Genomic DNA, 18,918 nt, shown 5'->3' on the forward strand with positions numbered 1-18,918 from the left:
ATAATACAGAGAAAGGAGCTTAAATAGAAAAACAAAATGGTATGTGATTTCATACTTTGAAGTAGCAGGGGCGTGTAGTGCTTCGTGATGAATAGATTGATCCGCCATTTAAACCCGTGCAAAAGGGTCGATTATCAGGGTATTCGCAATCTTAATTCCTCCTAACCTTATCTCTCTCGTTTTTATGATTATTTAAAACAAAGATTTTCCGTGGAAAGAAATGAAATGTTTGTTATGAAATTAGTGTCAAGAACTGTTTATTATTTTGATGACTAGATGACTGATCAATGAAGTCTGATAACTGACGGTCATTTTGGGCCGGGAAATTCTTAAAAAGTTAAACAAGTTCTTTTCCTAATATCTATTGATAAACTGGATTTCCACCTTTGCAGTCACTTTTTAACTTGTGAAATGATGTTTTCTTACAATAGGAAGGAAGAACTAAATTGTCTATGCATCCATGAAATATTTTCAGAAAGAATAATGCCATTGCTTTCTTTTTTTTGTGGTATCATTTTTATTTGTTTTGCATTTTTTACTTATGATAACCTTTTTTTTTATTTCACAGGTACATGTTATGATGATGGTTTTAGAGGCCCGCATGCAAGCGGAATTACTGTATGCACTGAGGGCTGTAATGCGCTACATGACCTAATAATTGTGATAAAAATTAATCCTACTCTTATCATATGTATGTTATATTTAATTAATTATTATAATCACCTTTATATTATGACTGTTTTTGTTTATAAATGTCTGGTATTTCAATCATTTTTAGTAATTTCTTATTGAATTCATCTTGTTCAGTCCAACTAAATTTTCGAGGATTCACTTTCTTTTTTATTTTGATTTCTCTGTTTCAAATCATTACGATATATTTTCTATTTATTGACAATGATTAATTTATACTTACGTTTTAGATTCAAAGAAAAGGATTCGAATAGAATATATTAGGAAGACTTCTGCTCCCAGTGTCTTAATGATGGTATAAATTTGAATGTAAACCGCTCTCTATGTTTTGTAAAAAAAATAATATCAAGCAAGGTTAAAAGCACCAAAGAACGTTGCTGCGGTAGTTGTTTCATCTAATCTATTTTTATAGTTCACAGTAAATAATTTGGCTGACTTTTATTGTAAAACATAAGATTTTTCACTCTCATGAAAGCATTGAGACCAATTTCAAGAAACTATATTGCATATCTTTTGTTTCACGCTAAAAGCCAGCTAACTTATGAGGTGTCAACTGAAATCAGAAATACCTAAGAAAATGCAACATCTACTGTTTTCTTTGGCTGCGAAGTGCCAAAACTGCGGGCCTTACATTTGAAAAGATACTATTTTTCAATTTTACCATTACTTCCTTAAACCTCATTTTATTATCTTTTTTGATCATCCTTTAAGTGCAGCTTTTTCTCAATCATACCAAATTTTGTATTTATAATTTGCTGCACTGCCATCTTCTAATTGAAAAAAATTCTGAAGGTGTTTTAACCATTTCACTATCATCACTTTTAATGCCTCCATCCTCTTCTGATCAAAGTGGGTGGTTTTCAGTTTATTTTACTCTCCGTCAGGAATTAATTTTGATTCAAGCTGCACGCGGAGTTTTAAGTCAGGAAGTCTTTCTTTATCTATCTCTCAGTTAATGACTTTTCATGATTTTTGAAAAATAATCTGTCTAGTATTAATATTCTTTTCTCTTCTCATAAATTTGTGATATTTAGGATTTTAAGTGCATAAAATGACCATTAAACCTCATACTTCAATCGCTTTTTTAAAGATTGCTCATTATCTTTTGCAAACACGGAAAGTTTTTTTTTTAAAACAAAATCATCTAAGTAGAAATATGAGCATGAAACAATTTTCACTTGTCTTGATTTTTATGCAAAAATAATGGCAAATTATGTTTTATTAATTTTTTTTACCCTGTTTCTCCCCCTTTTTATAATACAAATGTTCTTTGACAATTTTTTCTGATACTTTTATTCGATCCATACATTTTTCTTATTACCACAGGGACATTTGAATTAATCGTAATTCATTTTTAACATTCTTGCCCTTTGTGCCAGTTTAAAGCCTACAAAAGCCCATTAATACACCATCTCCTTTCACAAAGTGTTCTTGGATAAATAACGCATGCTATAACTTGAATTTGAAATTTCACAAGAATAAATTCCACTTGGTCAAGGAATTGAAAATTTCTGTCAAAAGTTTCCGAAGTTGTCATGCCTGTATCCAAGTTTGATTGGGCAGGAAAGTTGAGTTGTTTTTTTTTAGTAAGGATCTCTAAAGCAGTCATAATTTTATGTTTTTACTGATACTAAAATTTTAATTTTTAAGTATTATTATCTTTCTTGGTATACAGTAATGTTACCATCATGAAAAAATAAATGCTTCTCTTTTTTTCCACCTTTAAACTTATTGGGCATTTTTAAAATTGGATGAGAGGAAGTCACATTAGAATTTACTGAAATCGATTCTCATATCTCCACAAATAAATATCTCTGGAACAGACTAAAGTAGCAATACAACTGTATTGTAGCAGAACGTAGAAAGTAGTTTCCTTTACATGCTGTCTCTAGTTGTGCACGAAGTTTTTAATTGCCGAGCAGATTCAGATCGCCGAAAATTATATCTGATAATGGATCAGCTAATTTTAACAATACTCGTTTGACAAATGTACATTTGAGTAGTGGCTAATCATGTCTGTTTCAGTTAATTTCATCTCATGAAATGGATCAGTTGCGCCTGTAACAAAATTGTGTTCAGGAGATCTCAATGTATCTAGCAGCAAAAAGTGATGAAATTTACTTTAAACCCAAGTTTTGATGTTCATTATTAATGCCAATGTTGTCTTCAAAAGAATAGTTTTAATTGAATTCATCCTCTGCTATAGTGCAGACAGTAGTTTTTTTCCACTTAGGTTGCACAGTGATCTGTTGAGCAATTGGGATAAGTGAGTGAATCACTGAGCAATGAATCTAAAGTGGTAAAAACTGGGTTATGCACAACCGTACTGGACGGATTTCCATTTAGCTCTTCAGTAGTGCGTCCATGAAAATGAACAAAGAACTTGGTATTGGATTAAACTTACTCTTTTTTGCTAGTCTCAGGAGCATCAAGACATAATTCTGTAACACAAGCAACTGGTCCCCAGAGAAGTATCTGAAGGAGAAATTGGTTATTTTGAAAAGAAATTTCTCTCAAATCGTAGGAGAGCAAAAGCAATAATAACCAGTAGTATTAATTACGTATGGTCCCACACTTAGATTGTACCATGGAGTATTAGTTTTTAGGCATTTATGTCAGAGCGTCTGAAGTACAATTGCTTCCTTCATGGTTTGTAATTGTGTCAATATATGATCAAATATTGCCTAAAATTGTAAAGTTCATACTGTGATTGAGCTTTTCTCTCAACAACTGTGGTTGCTAAGGAAAAGTAAGTTGAATAAAATAAATGAAAGCTGCGTTGTGAAAGTCAAAAATCGAAGTCAGTGAAATGACATCAGTCCGCCATTTTTATTTATCTGCTTAGTGATGATGTGGATTTGTTAGTAAACAAGGTAGGTCAGCGACTCAGCAAGCCTCAGACCCTCGCTGACTCGCTGACTGACTTTGCTAAAAAGATGGCTGGTCTTTGGTTAATTCCAGTGGAAGAGTAAGAACACTCTCACTGAGCTCAGCGTACAATCAGATACTCAGCACTGTGCACTGCGGATTTTAACAACGCTTCTATTATGCTTATTTTTCCAGTATTTGTAATTGTTTTCTTTCTGTCGTCCTTTGTATCTGTTCTTCGTTTTAACAATCATGAAAGGAGTCGCCAATATGATTGAAGTATCAGACAATAATGATTTAATTTTATGTGATTAGTTTATACAAAAGAAGAAGAATCAATATAAATTATATGGAAGTAAATAATTTCAAGAAAATATGCGTAAAAAGGAAAGTCGATGTTTTTGCTTAAAATGTTCTCTGTTTCATATGTTGTGTATTATATAATGTTCATATTTTAATTTTGTTTTATATTTAGAAATATGAAATACTTTTTTTTTTTTTTTAATTATGTGATTTACCTAGTGTGTGGAACCATACATTTCACATATTATGATCTATGTCTTGAAGTTTTATACAAAAACTTTGGAAACAACAGACATGTACACTGACTAGTTGATGTTTCAGCTTGTTTGAAAATGATTCGTGGGTATATGCAGGCAATCAAGCATTTGTTAACTTAGTTGCTCCGTTCGTAACATCGTCAGTGTAGCTGTGATATATAATCATTCTATTGTTCTTACAGAATTTCAAAGCTAGAATAAAAAATGAAAACTGTCCTAGAATTATTTTTTCATTCATTCTTTGCTACTTATCTTTTCTTATTTAAGAGAAAACATTAGTCATGAAGAGCATATTATGTCCCTTTTGTTTTGATTTCCCTCAGTTTATAAATATACTCAGATTTTTATTGACTGCTCGGAACTACGAGCTGATAGTTGAAATCGATAGGCAAAGAGAAAATGTATTACAAAAAGCTCAAAATATTGAACCATTTGCTATTTAGCTGGATATAAAAGTTTTTTGAGAGAAGCTCTGAAAAGTTAATTGTCAGCAAGAAAAAGCAATTCATGTAACAAATGCAAGCCTGCCATCATATTTTATGCCCACATGACTAGTTTTTTTCTTGTTTCGTTTTCTGCTAACATTTTATGATTCAGGTTTTTTTCTTTTTTATATTTTTATCACATTTTTAAAATATTTCCCCGAATCTTTGTTAACTTGCTGGTATTAAATTCAGTTCTAAGCAAGGTTATGCCAAACTTTATAAACCAGTTTTATGTATCATTTCTCGTGGACTCAGAAAACTTGCAGAGTTTTAGTAAGTGCACTCAGCATTTAAGCGGTCACTCCCATGCTCATTAAAATCAATTCTACTACAAAGAAAAATGTGTCATCACTGTTTCTTTCAGCACTGGAGGTGAATACCTGTTCAATGTTATTGTTTTCTTTATTTGTTTGTTTCTTTAATAATCTTATTTTAAGAGTGTCCTGCTCTTTCTTTTTTTATTATTATTTTTGACTTGTGTAAACAGTATCTAGGAATGAAATGAAAAATCATTTTCGGTCGAAATGTTTTCCTATTTTAAGTGTAGGTTTTAATAAAATGCGCAACAACTGTATTTTAACTTACGCTAAATTCTAGTCAGAACTAATTTATGTTACAAAGAAGTTTTTGATTTTCATTTAATTCATTAAAAGAAATGTTGCAAGGAAAGGAAGGAGTACCAAGATGAATGCAGATGTCATGATACTGTCAAGCATTTTCAGATCTGGACCTACATATAAAGATACTATTTTTTCAAGATCAGTGAAAGATGTAAGCCTCAAATTGTTCAAGAGAATAACCTCAGCGAGATGCAAGGATCTTGCACTAAATTATCATTGTGAACTAATTTTATCCTTCTAAGAATCTGTCCAAAATAAATTCAATTTTCAACATTGGTTCAAGTCAGAATTGTTTTTAGTCTTAGGAAGTCTTCTATTTCATAATTGTCAATATTTGTACACATTGTTTCAATTTTAAATTTTAAAATTTTAGTTAACATTGGTATAATGACATTTTTTACCAAAACAATTTTACTAGCCTGTGAATTATGTGCCCTTTGCCGTAAATGAAGGTGAAATGGAAGTTAAATTGAAACTCTGAAGAAATCAATTTCGACTCGGACCAATAAAACCAAGCTTGCACGGCCCTTTTAATGAAATCAGTAATACTTGGCTTTTATTGTGATTTGTAGATGTAACCCATGCTGTATACCATAAACGACTGGCAATTAGAAATTAATTTCATGCAATTCTCAGTAATCAAGATAAAAACTGTAGAAACTCAAAGAAAAAATCAAGGGATAGGAAGAAGTAGCGTCCCACAACTAAAGCATTGGGTAATCGGCAGTCATATAATCCAGGTATTATTGCTCTCCTAGCAGCCAAATCAATCAAATCCTTTGGTGTCATTTTCCTGAATTCTCTCTCATGAACAGGGTTACTTGTGTAATTAATTTAAATTTTAATTCTCTAGCTATGAAATAACATCTTGTAGTATTTTAAAATCCTGTATCTTCACTCCGTTCTTGTAAAATGCTATTTCTGTTTTGAAAGAAAGATGAATAAGAAAAAAAAACTAAATTAGTTTTAATAAAAAGTATTTTATCGTATTACATTTTTATTTTTAATTTTACACCTCGCTTTGGAACCTATGAGCTAGTAAATACCTTGCTGTCTAGGACCTGAAAATACTGGAATTCATCAAGTACAAATGATCTTTGTGTAAATCAGTGAACTCACTGTTCATCCTAGAAACCAGGAATTTCATCAAATCCTACTCAGAGGGCATTTTTTTTTTACAGTTATGCTCTGAATTCCAGAAGAAAGTCAATCTTTTCCTCAAGATAATTCACACAAAAGTAGAGAGGAAACTCTTATTTTCATGAGAAAACTTGCATCCAAAAATCAAGAAATGTCAAAGAATGAAAAAATTAGGGAATTTTAGACACACGAACTGAAAATGCTCCTTTACAACTAGAGATTTTTCAAAATGATGTAAAGATTAGAAAAATTGATAACATCAGCTAAGTAACCTTAAAAGAGGAGCATTTCTCAAAATACAGTTGAGTTTTGAAATCCATCCCATGATAATATATTGGTGCATTCCGTGCTATCAATTCTGTAATTAAAATATTTGAAAATGAAAAAGAAACCAATGGCTGTTCAAAAAAAAAGAAAGAAAAAAAGTCATTATCCTAAGCAAGTATGAAAGATCTTTTTTCCTCCTCCTTTGTTATTTTAAGTCATCTTATTCTGGGCCCTTGTTATGCAGAACAAACTTGTCTTGGAGATCTTCGCAGAAAAACTGATAAGGATTTCATAATCTGCCTTTATAGCCTCTATGTACTTGTTATTTATTTTTGAAAGATACCTCAAAATTAAGTGTTGAGCTGTTCAGAGACACCTTACGATTTGAGGAATAGGCATTAAAAACCAGGAGATTTATGAAAACTCATGACACTATTAAGTTTTATTCCGAATATTGCAATAAAAATATGAACTGTGTCTCTTCAATTTTTCTATGAAGTATTTCTTGAAAGAATTTCCACTTTAAATAATTGAAATCTTAATTATCTGTAGTAAAGTAGACGCCTTTAATTTTTAAATACCCTTCAGCTGAAAGGTGCCCTAAGATGAACAGATTTTAACATCGTAAGAAACTTGAAGTATAAAAGCTGAAATAGAATAAATCAATTCCCTTATTTTTTTTCTAAAAATTCTCTGAAATTGTTCTTTTAAAATTCATTAGTTGCTCTGAAAATGTAATTAACTCAAATTTTAAGTATTCAGGGTTCATTCTTGGTCCAAAAAAACTATTTAATATTTAGAATAAAATTTTTCATCTCACCATGGTAATATATGAGAAAAGCTCTTATCAGTAGTTAAATTACAAAATCGCTCATGTCAATTAAGAATATTGCAGATTTCCTCCTTCACCGTTATATTTTTGGAAGGAGAGCCGATCATTGTCCATGTTTTAAACTTACATCATTGCAGATTTTCTATCGCACACTATTTTTTTAAATGGAAAATTAATCACTGGGCTTACGATCAAACTTTCTTGGCTTCTTCTCCTTGTGTGACGTATAAATGAACTACATATTGCAATTAGGAACTACAATTTTTGGTTCATCTGTAAAAACACTTGTAGAGAAAATTTCTAGGAAACATCAAGAAAAATGAGGGTTACCTGGAAAATAGAAAGAAAAAAGTCTGCGAGTCTAAAGTCTGACCAAAGAAAATAGATCTATTTCTTGCTAAGAAATTGTTCCAGTTTCTGAACGGAAAGAATGTATTTTTCATCAAGAAACTGGATCAGTTTCTCAACAAAAAATGGATCTATTTTTTTGGTCAGACTGTCGTCTCATAGACCTCTCTCTATTTTTTAGGTAACCCTTATTTTTATTGATATTTTCCGGAGATTTTCTGAATATTTTTTTCAGCCAAAAATTTCAATTTTGCTGGTCATAGCCATCATTTTATTTGGGCAAAGTAAGAGCGCATTATCATTTTGAATTTTCTGGTCATTTTAGTCAAAATTAATGATATCATAATTATGGCACTGTTACTTTTCCATAGCGTAATCAAAATTGTGTACCTATTTCTTGCAGAAGCCACACTAAAAATTGAAATAGGTAATATATAAAACGACTTTTTTAGTGCATGGTAAATATTCAGTTTAAGATCTGGTCAAAAAAAACCTGGTATTTTGATCAGATAAATACTTGCAATATTTATATAAATACAAACCGGGTATTCTCTCTTCTAACACCACTGGTCAAAATGGTGACTTTTAGCATTAAGTCATTACAACCCTGAGAACAATCGGTCCCACGTAGCTACATGACACGTTCGGCTAATTATGGAGGTTGACTCTCTCTTAGAATTAGGGTGCCTTCTTCAACTTTTAGATTTTTTTTGAAAACTGAGAATTCATATCTTAGTCAAAAACATGAACTCCCTTGGAAAATATGTAAAGAAATAGATGGTTTGATCGAAAATCCCCATCATAGGTTGAAACTCAGCTCAGCTCTGCGAGTTGGAAATTTTGGTAAATTGTCATCTGAAAAGTGGCAACATTGGCACTGTTCAAGAAGAGGTGAAGACCAAGCCAGGTAGAACATCTCTGTACTGTGTATTAGTAAGGAGGCGTAATTTTCCATCAGCTTCATGCTCACACACTGGCTTAACGCCAAGTCATCGGAGTCGGTGGGTATTGACGCATAAAGCTCTCTCATCGTCCACCCATGAGATTTTAAATGAAAATAATTTTTGTAAACAAAATTCAACAAAATTTTATTTTGTTTCTAATAACAGACAGTATCTAATTACCAGGAAATGGGCGCGTGTATCAAAATAATTATCATGTAAAAATATGAATTATATGATCAGGTATACAAAATTGGCTAATTTATAAACATATAAGAACAGGTGTGCATGTTCCCCGATTAAATGCGCTCCATCCAGCAAAACAATGCTCTACACAGTATTATGGAGTTTGTTGGAGATAGGTAACATTTTAGCACAGTATGGTTCAAATGCAACTTATTATTACAGTTTACCTACTTTGTAAGAAATGACATTACTTCTAGTAGAACAAATTAAGCAGGAGAGAACCAACGCAGTTACAATGTTTTAAAACTTGTGCAACTTGAATTTCATCTAAAAAATACCTTAAAACTCAAATTATTTTGGTATTTTTGTAAAGAACAGTCAATTTTAAAAGAAAATGTGTCTGTAAATTTCATCATAAGTACATGCAATTAATTTTATTCTAACCAGAGAAAGTGTTGCACAATTTCGACAAAACTATAATCACTTTGGTTACCTTCTACTTACTGAATTCGATCCAAGTGAATGGAAAATTAATATGAAAAAGAGTGCATGTATCAAAGGAGCTCTTAGTGATGATGTTATTCATTTGTTTTAATTCAAAATTTTCTTTCCTTTCTCTTTTTTCAGAAATGCTGCTACACAATTTTCTCTGGTGAAAGCAAGGATTCATATCAAAAGTTTCAATGGGAGTAGTTTTCAAAGTTAAGAGCTTCATTTCCAGTACCTAGCTACAATAAAGAGGTTCTTAACTGTTTAGGGTGTCATATTATCTCGAGCTAGAATTGGTCTACATTAGGTAGGTAATAGAGAATCTTCATTAGAGAACCTGGGGAAATTAGTTCTCTCTAGGTAATTTAGGGCTCCTGTTCTTCTTAAGAAGGCATATTTTTTGTACTACATAAGCGTCTTTTTAACATCATAATTTATCAATTCACTTAATGAGTAACATTGAAAATGGTCAAGGAATCATTTCTGGTGGTTGGTAGGTAAGTATGTGAATCAGAACCACAGGAGACTCCAGCAAGTAATATCCATGGAACACTTCGTCGTGTTGAACAGGCTCTGGTCAGAAATTTCCTAGTTTGGAGAAGATTATTGATGAATACGAAATTTATCTAAGGCGTCTTTTAATGTTCCCTTAATCAGTTTAGGATTATTGAATCTTGATGAAAGGAGAAGGGAATGGGGGTACGAGTGGTGCCCTTCGTGCCTGTATCTCAGCCAACGCATGATGGCAAGTCCAGAACAACGCCTGCAGGATGCAACTATTCGTGCGCAAGGGATGACCATGTTGCGTACTCTAAAATGAAGGCGCATTGACTCTCTGCACGATCACAGACTTCTGGTAACGCCAGATGCAACCTGGAATAGAGGGGCTTGGAGGACAAGGCGCATACGTGCAGATTTTGCTAGGTATTTCCAGGAATCCGTGTTTGAAGTTTCGAAATTTCGTGAATCCTTATGAGGGAAAGAAAGTTCAAACTGACTTTTTGATGCTTAAAAATTAGAATTTGGGAGCGAATTTTTTACAGATTATGCATTAAAACTAGTTTTACTTGAAATCATCAATATCTCAAATTTTTTTTTTAAAAAAAAAAAACCTGCACTTGTGTGCCTTGTCCTCCAAGCCCTTCAATTATTATGGCCCACCATTTTCGAGTTTAATGGATAGACGTTCGTATCTGAATTTGCGACGTTGCAGACTTCTTGTCAAACTTTATTTTCTGCGTGGAAAACTACCTACTGTGCGTCATTCCTTGAAAACTTCAGTGATCTGTCTTCTCTACAACAAGAAAATTTTGTGAACATTTCAATCCATGATGTTGTTTCGGTCCCCTCACCACAACCGAGGTACGCATTTTTGCATTTTCATCGTTGAAATTTAAAAAATTAAAAAAATTGGAATTTTAAATTGAGTTGGCTTTTTTCACGATCAAAGTGAAGCATTTTGTGCCCAACCGCCGGTTGCGTTCGAATGCGTTATTCTTCCCCTGGTAAAAATTGGCGGTAGGAGCTGCGTTTCAAAATACCATAGGAGTTCTTACAGCCGACTGAAGAAGGCGCTAGGAAATCATATTGCTGTCTGTAGAAAGTGGAAAAAATCATACGGCCGGGCTACACGAAGCGATAAAAAATTATGCAGCCGGGCTATAGTTCCTATCGCCGGGCTTTACACTTTATCGCTTGGCTGTTGCTTTTTCGCCATCGGCTATAAAAAATTGTGTAGAAATTCGTGTACTTTGCAAATCCTTAAGTTTGTACGGAATCACCTTAATATTAACAAAACGCACATTATATTTTCCTTTACTACATATTTTTTTTTCATCAATTAAAATGAGAATAATCCATACAGGATGTGCAAACATTTCAAAATCATGAGTTGAATAACGCTGACTCCGCCAGATTAAATATTAGAGCCTAACACAAAGCGGAGCGGCGGCGCACTGGCGCCTACAAACCTAACAGGGATACTTCACGCATTGCGCAATGCGTGAAGTATCCCTGTTAGGTTTGTAGGCGCCAATGCGCGTTTCGCGCTGGCTGCCTGCCCGCCGTGCCGCGCCGCACTATGGTCCACAGACTGGATTTAACGGAACTTTATTCGAAAATGCACTGTACCGTTATAAAAGGTGTTGATTCTTATGTTTTTTGGGTCGCTGATTTCATTTTACATCTTAGTTTAACAAAATAGTAACATCCTGACCGAGAAACTTAACTTCAAATGTGATTTCTGGCGCTTTTAAGACTGAAGATTTTTTCCACCCTATTTTGACATGTATAAAAATAATAACAAAAGTGTCTCTCGGTCGTGATCAGATAATTTTCATGTATTTTTAGGCGGTAAATCCGAATATGACCTCCGTCTTGGTCCATCGCCCTTAAATTCTCCGGAAAAGCCGATTTTACCCAGAAAAATGGACATTTTTGGTGTTTTTGCGACCGTTGACCTGTGCAACATGTGGGTAAAATTTGTTCCAGGTACTAAATAGTACTATTTCGATGTATTTTGATCTACTGAGTCCGAAAATGACCTTTGTTTTTTCTTATCACCTCTCACTTTTCCGAAAAAGCGACTTTTTCCCGGGAAAATGAGCAAATTTGACGTATTTTTGTTATAATTGCAATTCATGTTGATAAATTATACTGGACCCGTGGTAAAGCGATTCTGTCATGTATATTAAGCTGCTAAATCCAAATAGGACATAGGTTTTGGTTTATCACCCTCCAGTTCTCCGATAATGCCGATTTTTCCGCGCCTTTTGAGTAAAACCTTTCCCGGACTCTTGTGTTAAAAATACGGTTTAAAATTGATTTCTATGTTTGATATATCGATTCTTATGTATTTTGACTTGCTAAAACCCGAATATGACATTAGATTTTTCCTATCACCCCTCATTATCCCGGAAAATTCAATTTTCCTCGGAGAACGAGCTTTTTCGGTATTTTTGCGCCAATTTTCCTATTCTATGGAGTTGTAGCGATTTTCCAAGTTCCTCTTTAGGTCTTCTCTGACGTCTTAAGAAACTTTCACCCGGAGTTCAATCTCAATTTGCCTCTTACAACCCCCCGTTTTCCTCAGAGTACGGAAAATCGTCGCAAAAATACCAAAAAAGCTCGTTCTCCGAGGAAAATTGAATTTTCCGGGATAATGAGGGGTGATAGGAAAAATCTAATGTCATATTCGGGTTTAGCAAGTCAAAATACATAAGAATCGATATATCAAACATAGAAATCAATTTTAAACCGTATTTTTAACACAAGAGTCCGGGAAAGGTTTTACTCAAAAGGCGCGGAAAAATCGGCATTATCGGAGAACTGGAGGGTGATAAACCAAAACCTATGTCCTATTTGGATTTAGCAGCTTAATATACATGACAGAATCGCTTTACCACGGGTCCAGTATAATTTATCAACATGAATTGCAATTATGACAAAAATACGTCAAATTTGCTCATTTTCCCGGGAAAAAGTCGCTTTTTCGGAAAAGTGAGAGGTGATAAGAAAAAACAAAGGTCATTTACGGACTCAGTAGATCATAATATGTCGGAATACTTTTATTTTGTACCTCGAAAAAATTTAACAGTCGCAAAAACGCCAAAAATGCATGGAATATTCCACATTTTGATGTACGGAGGTGCACTCCGAAAAAAATTGATTTCGACCGTTAGGGGCAAAAAGGTGCAATTTAAATTGGCATCATTTTAAACTTAAGGATATGTTGAACAAGATTTTTCAATCCGCAAAGCATTAACTAGAATTAAAAAAAAGTTAGAGCTTCCTAAAAATTACGAATTTCACTGATTTCTAGCATTTTTTGGCGTATGTTTGGAGCGTTCAAAAGCATACAAATTTCGGTTCAAAATAAATGAAACGGGGTGGAAAGGAAGTCCCTTGCCATCAGGTGGATCCATGTTGCCCAAAAATTTACATAGATGAGGCGTAACTCGGTAAAATAAACACCCTGTAACCCACCACCAAATGCGGCTCACAATCAGCTAATGAAGACCTGTCACGCGCTCTGTTGTTAGGGTCCGTCACAATCTTATAAATCATTATTAGTCGATGAAAACTTAGGTGACGATCCATGAGAGTATGTATTATAAAACTGTAGTGCCAAACTTTAATTTTTTCCACCCTCAAAATTTGACTAAAGTTCCGTTAAATAGGGTCTGTGGACCATAGTGCGCCGTAGCGTACCACGGCGCTTGGAACAACTACCTCACACCAGAGGTATTGCGCAGTATCATACGAAATTGAAGGCGCTCCAACATTTTAGGAATAGCAGGCATCCTTCAAAAGTACGGAGCTTTCCTCGCAAAATAAATCAAGATACTACGGCCCAAAAAGAGAGCGGTAGTCCAAAAACTAACTAAGTCCTAGCATCCGTAATTAATGACGTTTAGCATACACTTTATCGCCAGGCTGTTGCTCAATCGCCATCGGCTATAAAAGGCTATAAGAAATTGTGTTGCCGACTATACAAGCTATTGGAAATCTCACAGCCGGCTGTAGGTCTATGGTATTTTGGAACACAGATTCTACTGCCAATTTTTACCAGGGTCCTCAATGAATATTCGTAAATATCTCCGATTATAACTCATTTTTTCCTTTAAAAAAAAAACTAACCAAAATATATATATTTTGGAAATTTCCCATTGAGCGAGGAAAATTTACAGAGAAGTTTAAATTAAATAGGCTGTTGCCTACAAAGTTTCTTTCCAAGAATGTGTAGAAGACGAGCGGAACTTTGCAACATCGCAATCAGAAGTGTATGAATCTTTCCACTTGAGCCATCGATATCCTGCAAAATGAATGTGCACTGTTTTTCTTCTACTTCCCCCATGCGATTCCAGTTGTGCCGGTTTTTCATAAAACGTTGCTTAGATTGACAAAATGTCCAAAAAAATCACCCTAACCAGTACCCCGAGCAGCACTGGAAAGAAAAACACATTGGATCTAGAGTCCAGACTCTTGAAAACATTGACAGGAAAAAGGACTCTTGATTCAATCAGATTTAAGCTTAAATCAAAAGGAAATCCGCCCAAATTAAGAGGCTTGGTTCTTGATTTAAGCTTAAATCTGATTGAATCAAAAGTATTTTTTTTCTTGTCAATGTTTTTAAGAGTCTGGACTCTAGATCCAATGTGTTTTTTTCCAGTGAGTCGTATGACCTGAAGTCGACGCAGTGCCACACCGTGCTTGGTCCCAGGATTGTCTTTCCTCTCTCGTTACTCACAAAAATCAACTCTGCGACTGAGAGAGTCCAAACCTCATGCATTTTCGTGAACAAAGTAGCGAAAAGGGTGGTCAGCAGCAGCCGTTACCCCAACAGCCACACCAAGGGACTTTGGCCTTCTCTCGACCGGTCGAGCTCATCTTCCGGGGCGCGTTCGAGCTGCCGAAGCGACTGCTCGTCTCGCTGTTGCTCCGCTCGAACTCGCTGAGATTGCCGCCCATGTCCGCGGCGGTGTCCCGCTCGAGGCCCACCCTGGGGCGCTCGAACGACGCCGCCCGGAAGATCGGCGAGTGACCCCGGAGCGGGACCCCAACACCGCCCGGCACCCCGTCCCTCTTGAAGTTCACCGAGAGCTGCCGCCGGTTCTTGCTCGGAGAGTCCTGGCCCGAGGACGAGCTCTGCGAGCACTCCGTGCTAACCTGCGGCCCTGACTTCCTCTCTGCCAACTTGGACTGTTTCGCAAGCTTGCCTTTCTTCCCCTTCTTCTTCCCTTTCTCGCCCTTCTTCTCCTTCTCCGAGTCCAAGTCCTTGTCCGAGCTGCAGGTCTTCTTGTCCACGCTGCTCGGCGGGCTTTGGTTCCCCGTCTCCGAAGTCCCGGCCACTGTTGGGAACTGGAAGCAATTCGCCTGACCAGCTTTGAGGTCTGGCTCCTTCGCCTTGCCGGTTAGAGTCCCGGGTGCGGACACGACCCCACTCGAGGCGGGGTAAAAAAAGTGCGGGTCCGAGGAGGACACCGCTACGAAGTCGGGGAGGGAATGGTGAGTGTTTCTCGAGGAGTTGGTCTTGTTCTCTAGACTCTCGGTCGAGGGGGCGAAGTTCTGGGTGACGTCGCAGAAGGGGTTGTAGTGACCGAACGGAGGGGAGATGACGGGCTTCTCCGCTGCCTCGCCCGGCAAGGGTGGGATCGGGGGTGTGAGGTGGATTTGCGGGACGGTTCTGTCGGAGAGCGACGGCTGGGAGTCGTTGACGTTGGCGGAGGAGTCGGGAGTGTTGTCCGACGTCGGGAGCGTGAGTCTGATGTTGAGCTGGGAGCGGAAGGATCTCCTGCGGGATATGCTCAGGTTGTTGACTTCGTCGTCGTGGAGGACGCGGATTTTGACGGTGTGCCCGGAGATGGAGAGGAACCGCGGGACGGCCAGCCGCGCCCGGAGCCGGGCGAAGCGCTCACCGATGTCCACGCCTTTGTAAAGTCGCCGCTCCACCTGGCCTGGAAAAAAGGGTCGTTGTAAATTATCCGGAAAAATGGGAATCAATTCGTAATCTTTGACTGAAACATACACTGAAAAAAAACTCCGGCCGTGGAAACCGTACTTACGAGCTGTACTGCTAAGGAAGAACGCCGTATGAGCCAAGTTTCCTTCGATAAAAGCCGAATTTACTGAGAAAATTGTGCATTTTTCCCCCCAAAATTTTCTGATAATTTTGTACGCGATTTAATCTAAAATATTTGAAGATTTCAAAGAAAAATGGGCGTAAATATCGTCAAAAGTTCATGATTTATCAAGGGAAATTTGGCAACTCTCGAATGTTCATACGGCGTTCTTCCTTAGCGCGGCAGTGTATAGACATATCGTCTACGGTCCGGGCTCAGATGCCGGAAGTTCCGGGCGTAGCACCCAGAGCAATCGAAGCTACGGCTCCAGCACCGGTAACTTTCGGCCTCTGAGGCCCACACGGACGGTATGTCTACAATATACAGCCCGTAAATGTTTTTCTGAGTGTATATTTCTCTGTGAACTTGCAAAGTCTTGAACTTCCTTGGGACATTAGCGTCCAGCCCACTTGCAAACTAGAGGCTTCAAAGAGGTTCATCGATGTCTTTCCTGGCCCTCTCATTGGCCAGCGGTTTAAGTCGGGGCAATCGATGCGTCTCTTTGAAGCCTCTAGTTTGTAAGTGGGCTGGACGCTATTCAAAGGTGCAATTGTTTGACTGAAATCAATTTCAAACTCACAAAAAAGTGAAAAGTCCCTTTCACATAAAAAGTTCCTGTTGAGATTTTGATGGATGAGCAATCCTCTTCCGTTCCACGAGATACTTCATATCTCAATTTTCCTCAACCTTGCAATGTCTTCTCAAGTATATTGGTAAATGTACAAGCAAGGTTACGATGACTGGGCTAAAGATTACCATCTTGACACTGAGAGACCCTATATAGTGTGACAACCCTGCTAATGCTTTCAGACATATTTTTGCGTGCGCAAGTTCGACTGAACATAGAAGTGAAATCTCAAAGAAAGAATAGAAACCCTGGTAAAAATGGCAAGTGTTAGGTCAGTGAATTTTCCACTGAGGTCAGTGCAATTTGCTCTGAGGTCAGTTCAGTTTTCTCTGACGTAAGTGTTAAAGCACTTACCCAAGAAGTCAGCACTGAGGTAAGAGGCACTGACGTCGGGAGAAAGACTTACCTAAGTGCAGAGATGTCTCTGAGGTAAGCGGGACTGAGGTCAGGACTTGGTTCAGAGGGTAAGTCTCTGACATCAATCTTAATCGAACCGCACTCACTCCCAAAAAGTAGAGATGGCTCCCCCTTCCCCCACCCTATTTCATTTTCGCGGGGGAATATTTCCTCGGGACACGGGGACCACAAACTTTATCTTTCAGAGAGGCATATTTTGTAGAAGGTGGGATTTTCTAAGAGGGAAGGAAAACTAGTTTAAGTAGCCACACTCTTGAATAATTTGTTTTACCCTCTTCGTTTAAGATGGCACTTAAATAATTAAAACACAACAAAAAATGAGATCGATAAAAATATTATCACCGCTAAAATATGTATTTAGATATGTTTATTTAAGCATTATTATTTTTTTATAAAAAATAATAGTTTTAAATTTGGTTTTAATTTTTTTCAGTTTTAACTGTTTTTAAAATGTTTCAGACTCAATTTTTTTTAAAATTTTCCTATTTTATTTTCAATTCTTTTCTAACTTTTTTACTCCTTTACTTTCAATTTTTGTATCTGCTAATTTATATTTTTTGTATAATTTCAACTTTCATTATTTTTTTTGCATCATTAGCTTTAATTTTGAATTTTAGTGCGATCCATTTTTTTTTCAAAGAAACGTAACTTACAAAACTTCATTTACATGTTGATTGATTAAAAAAGAATAATAGAAAAATTAAGTATCGGATTCACATTCAAAGACAAAATCATCATTTGCTGGCAAGATTACCCCAATGGGGGCCCTGAAATGGTAAAATTACGCCCCTAACACGTACACGCGCAGGTAGTGTAGTGGTTCAATCGCTAGGACGATCACCGAAGTTAAGTTACGTCGGGCGTAGTTAGTACTTAGATTGGAGACCGCATGGGAACGAGCGATATCCCCTGAAGATTGTGATACTTGCTTGGGATTGAAAACTCACAGCAGCCCTCCCTGATCGTCAAATAGTGACTTAACGTACCTGGCAGATCGGTAATTAACGAAATTTTTGCCTGTACAGTATTTCTGGGAGTTTCCACTCCGCTTACGTCTGAGACACTTAGGTCAGTGCCACTTACATCAGAGGCACTTGCCTTTGGAACAGACCTAACACTGAGGTAGCAGATCAGCGCCCGGCAGCACTGACATCAGTGCTTAGGTCTGTTCCAAAGGCAAGTGCTACTGATCTGAGCACTTGCCATTTTTACCAGGGAATACATTCCTAATTATGACCTCTGTTGAAGAGTTTTTCTTTGAGCTTAGTCGATTCTGAACAAAACCAGTGACATTCTTTTATTCTCTTAAACTTTAAGACACAACTTAGCTTGTTAAATATGGTGAAAGCATAGGTGAATCCAGGGGGGCGTATAGGGCTTACCCCCCATCCCTCCACCTGTTTCCGCGGAAAAGGAGGAGGGAAGACGGAAGGAACATACGAAAGAAGATGTAAAGACGCTTACTTTTGGTAATTATTATTCGTGACGAAATTGCCTTAAACTGCATAGTACCTAGATGCTTCAAAAATTCAACCAATTTATGGGGGAGGCCCTAGGCCCTCGGACCACCTAGAGTACCTATATTGAGAGAGTATGGCCACTGGGGTTACCACCTCTGATTGGCTCAGCCATCTTAGGCTAAATGGAGCCCTTAGGACCCAAAAATGGCGGACGCCATAAATTAATGTAATGCAAAATGACTCAAAATGTAGTTTTCTTTGCTTATCGTAACGAGAAATTTACTCAAATGCACTATTGCGACATCTTTACATATTTGTAAGGCTAATCGTGTGCAATTTTTGAGAAAAATTATCTTAGATGTAGTAA

The 18,918-nt window shown here is 36.7% G+C and overlaps 2 protein-coding genes across 3 annotated transcripts in view; one reads left to right on the top strand and one right to left on the bottom strand.

Annotated features, from left to right (window-relative positions):
• The window catches only part of Sesn (Sestrin), a 511,698-nt gene extending 505,486 nt beyond the window's left edge, over positions 1–6,212 (top strand). Inside the window, exon 10 of the mRNA XM_072297982.1 lies at positions 569–6,212. Coding sequence (XP_072154083.1) covers positions 569–655 — 87 coding nt within the window. The 3' untranslated portion in view covers positions 656–6,212. The remainder of the gene's footprint in view (positions 1–568) is intronic.
• LOC109029979 (uncharacterized) overlaps positions 5,799–18,918 on the bottom strand; it is a 51,126-nt gene continuing 38,006 nt past the window's right edge. For both annotated transcript variants that reach the window (XM_072297981.1, XM_019040717.2), the window contains exon 6: positions 5,799–15,881. In XM_072297981.1, the coding sequence (XP_072154082.1) occupies positions 14,746–15,881 (1,136 nt within the window). In that variant the 3' untranslated portion in view covers positions 5,799–14,745. The remainder of the gene's footprint in view (positions 15,882–18,918) is intronic.

This window comes from Bemisia tabaci, chromosome 3, assembly GCF_918797505.1.
Source record: "Bemisia tabaci chromosome 3, PGI_BMITA_v3".
Lineage (NCBI taxonomy): Eukaryota > Metazoa > Arthropoda > Insecta > Hemiptera > Aleyrodidae > Bemisia > Bemisia tabaci.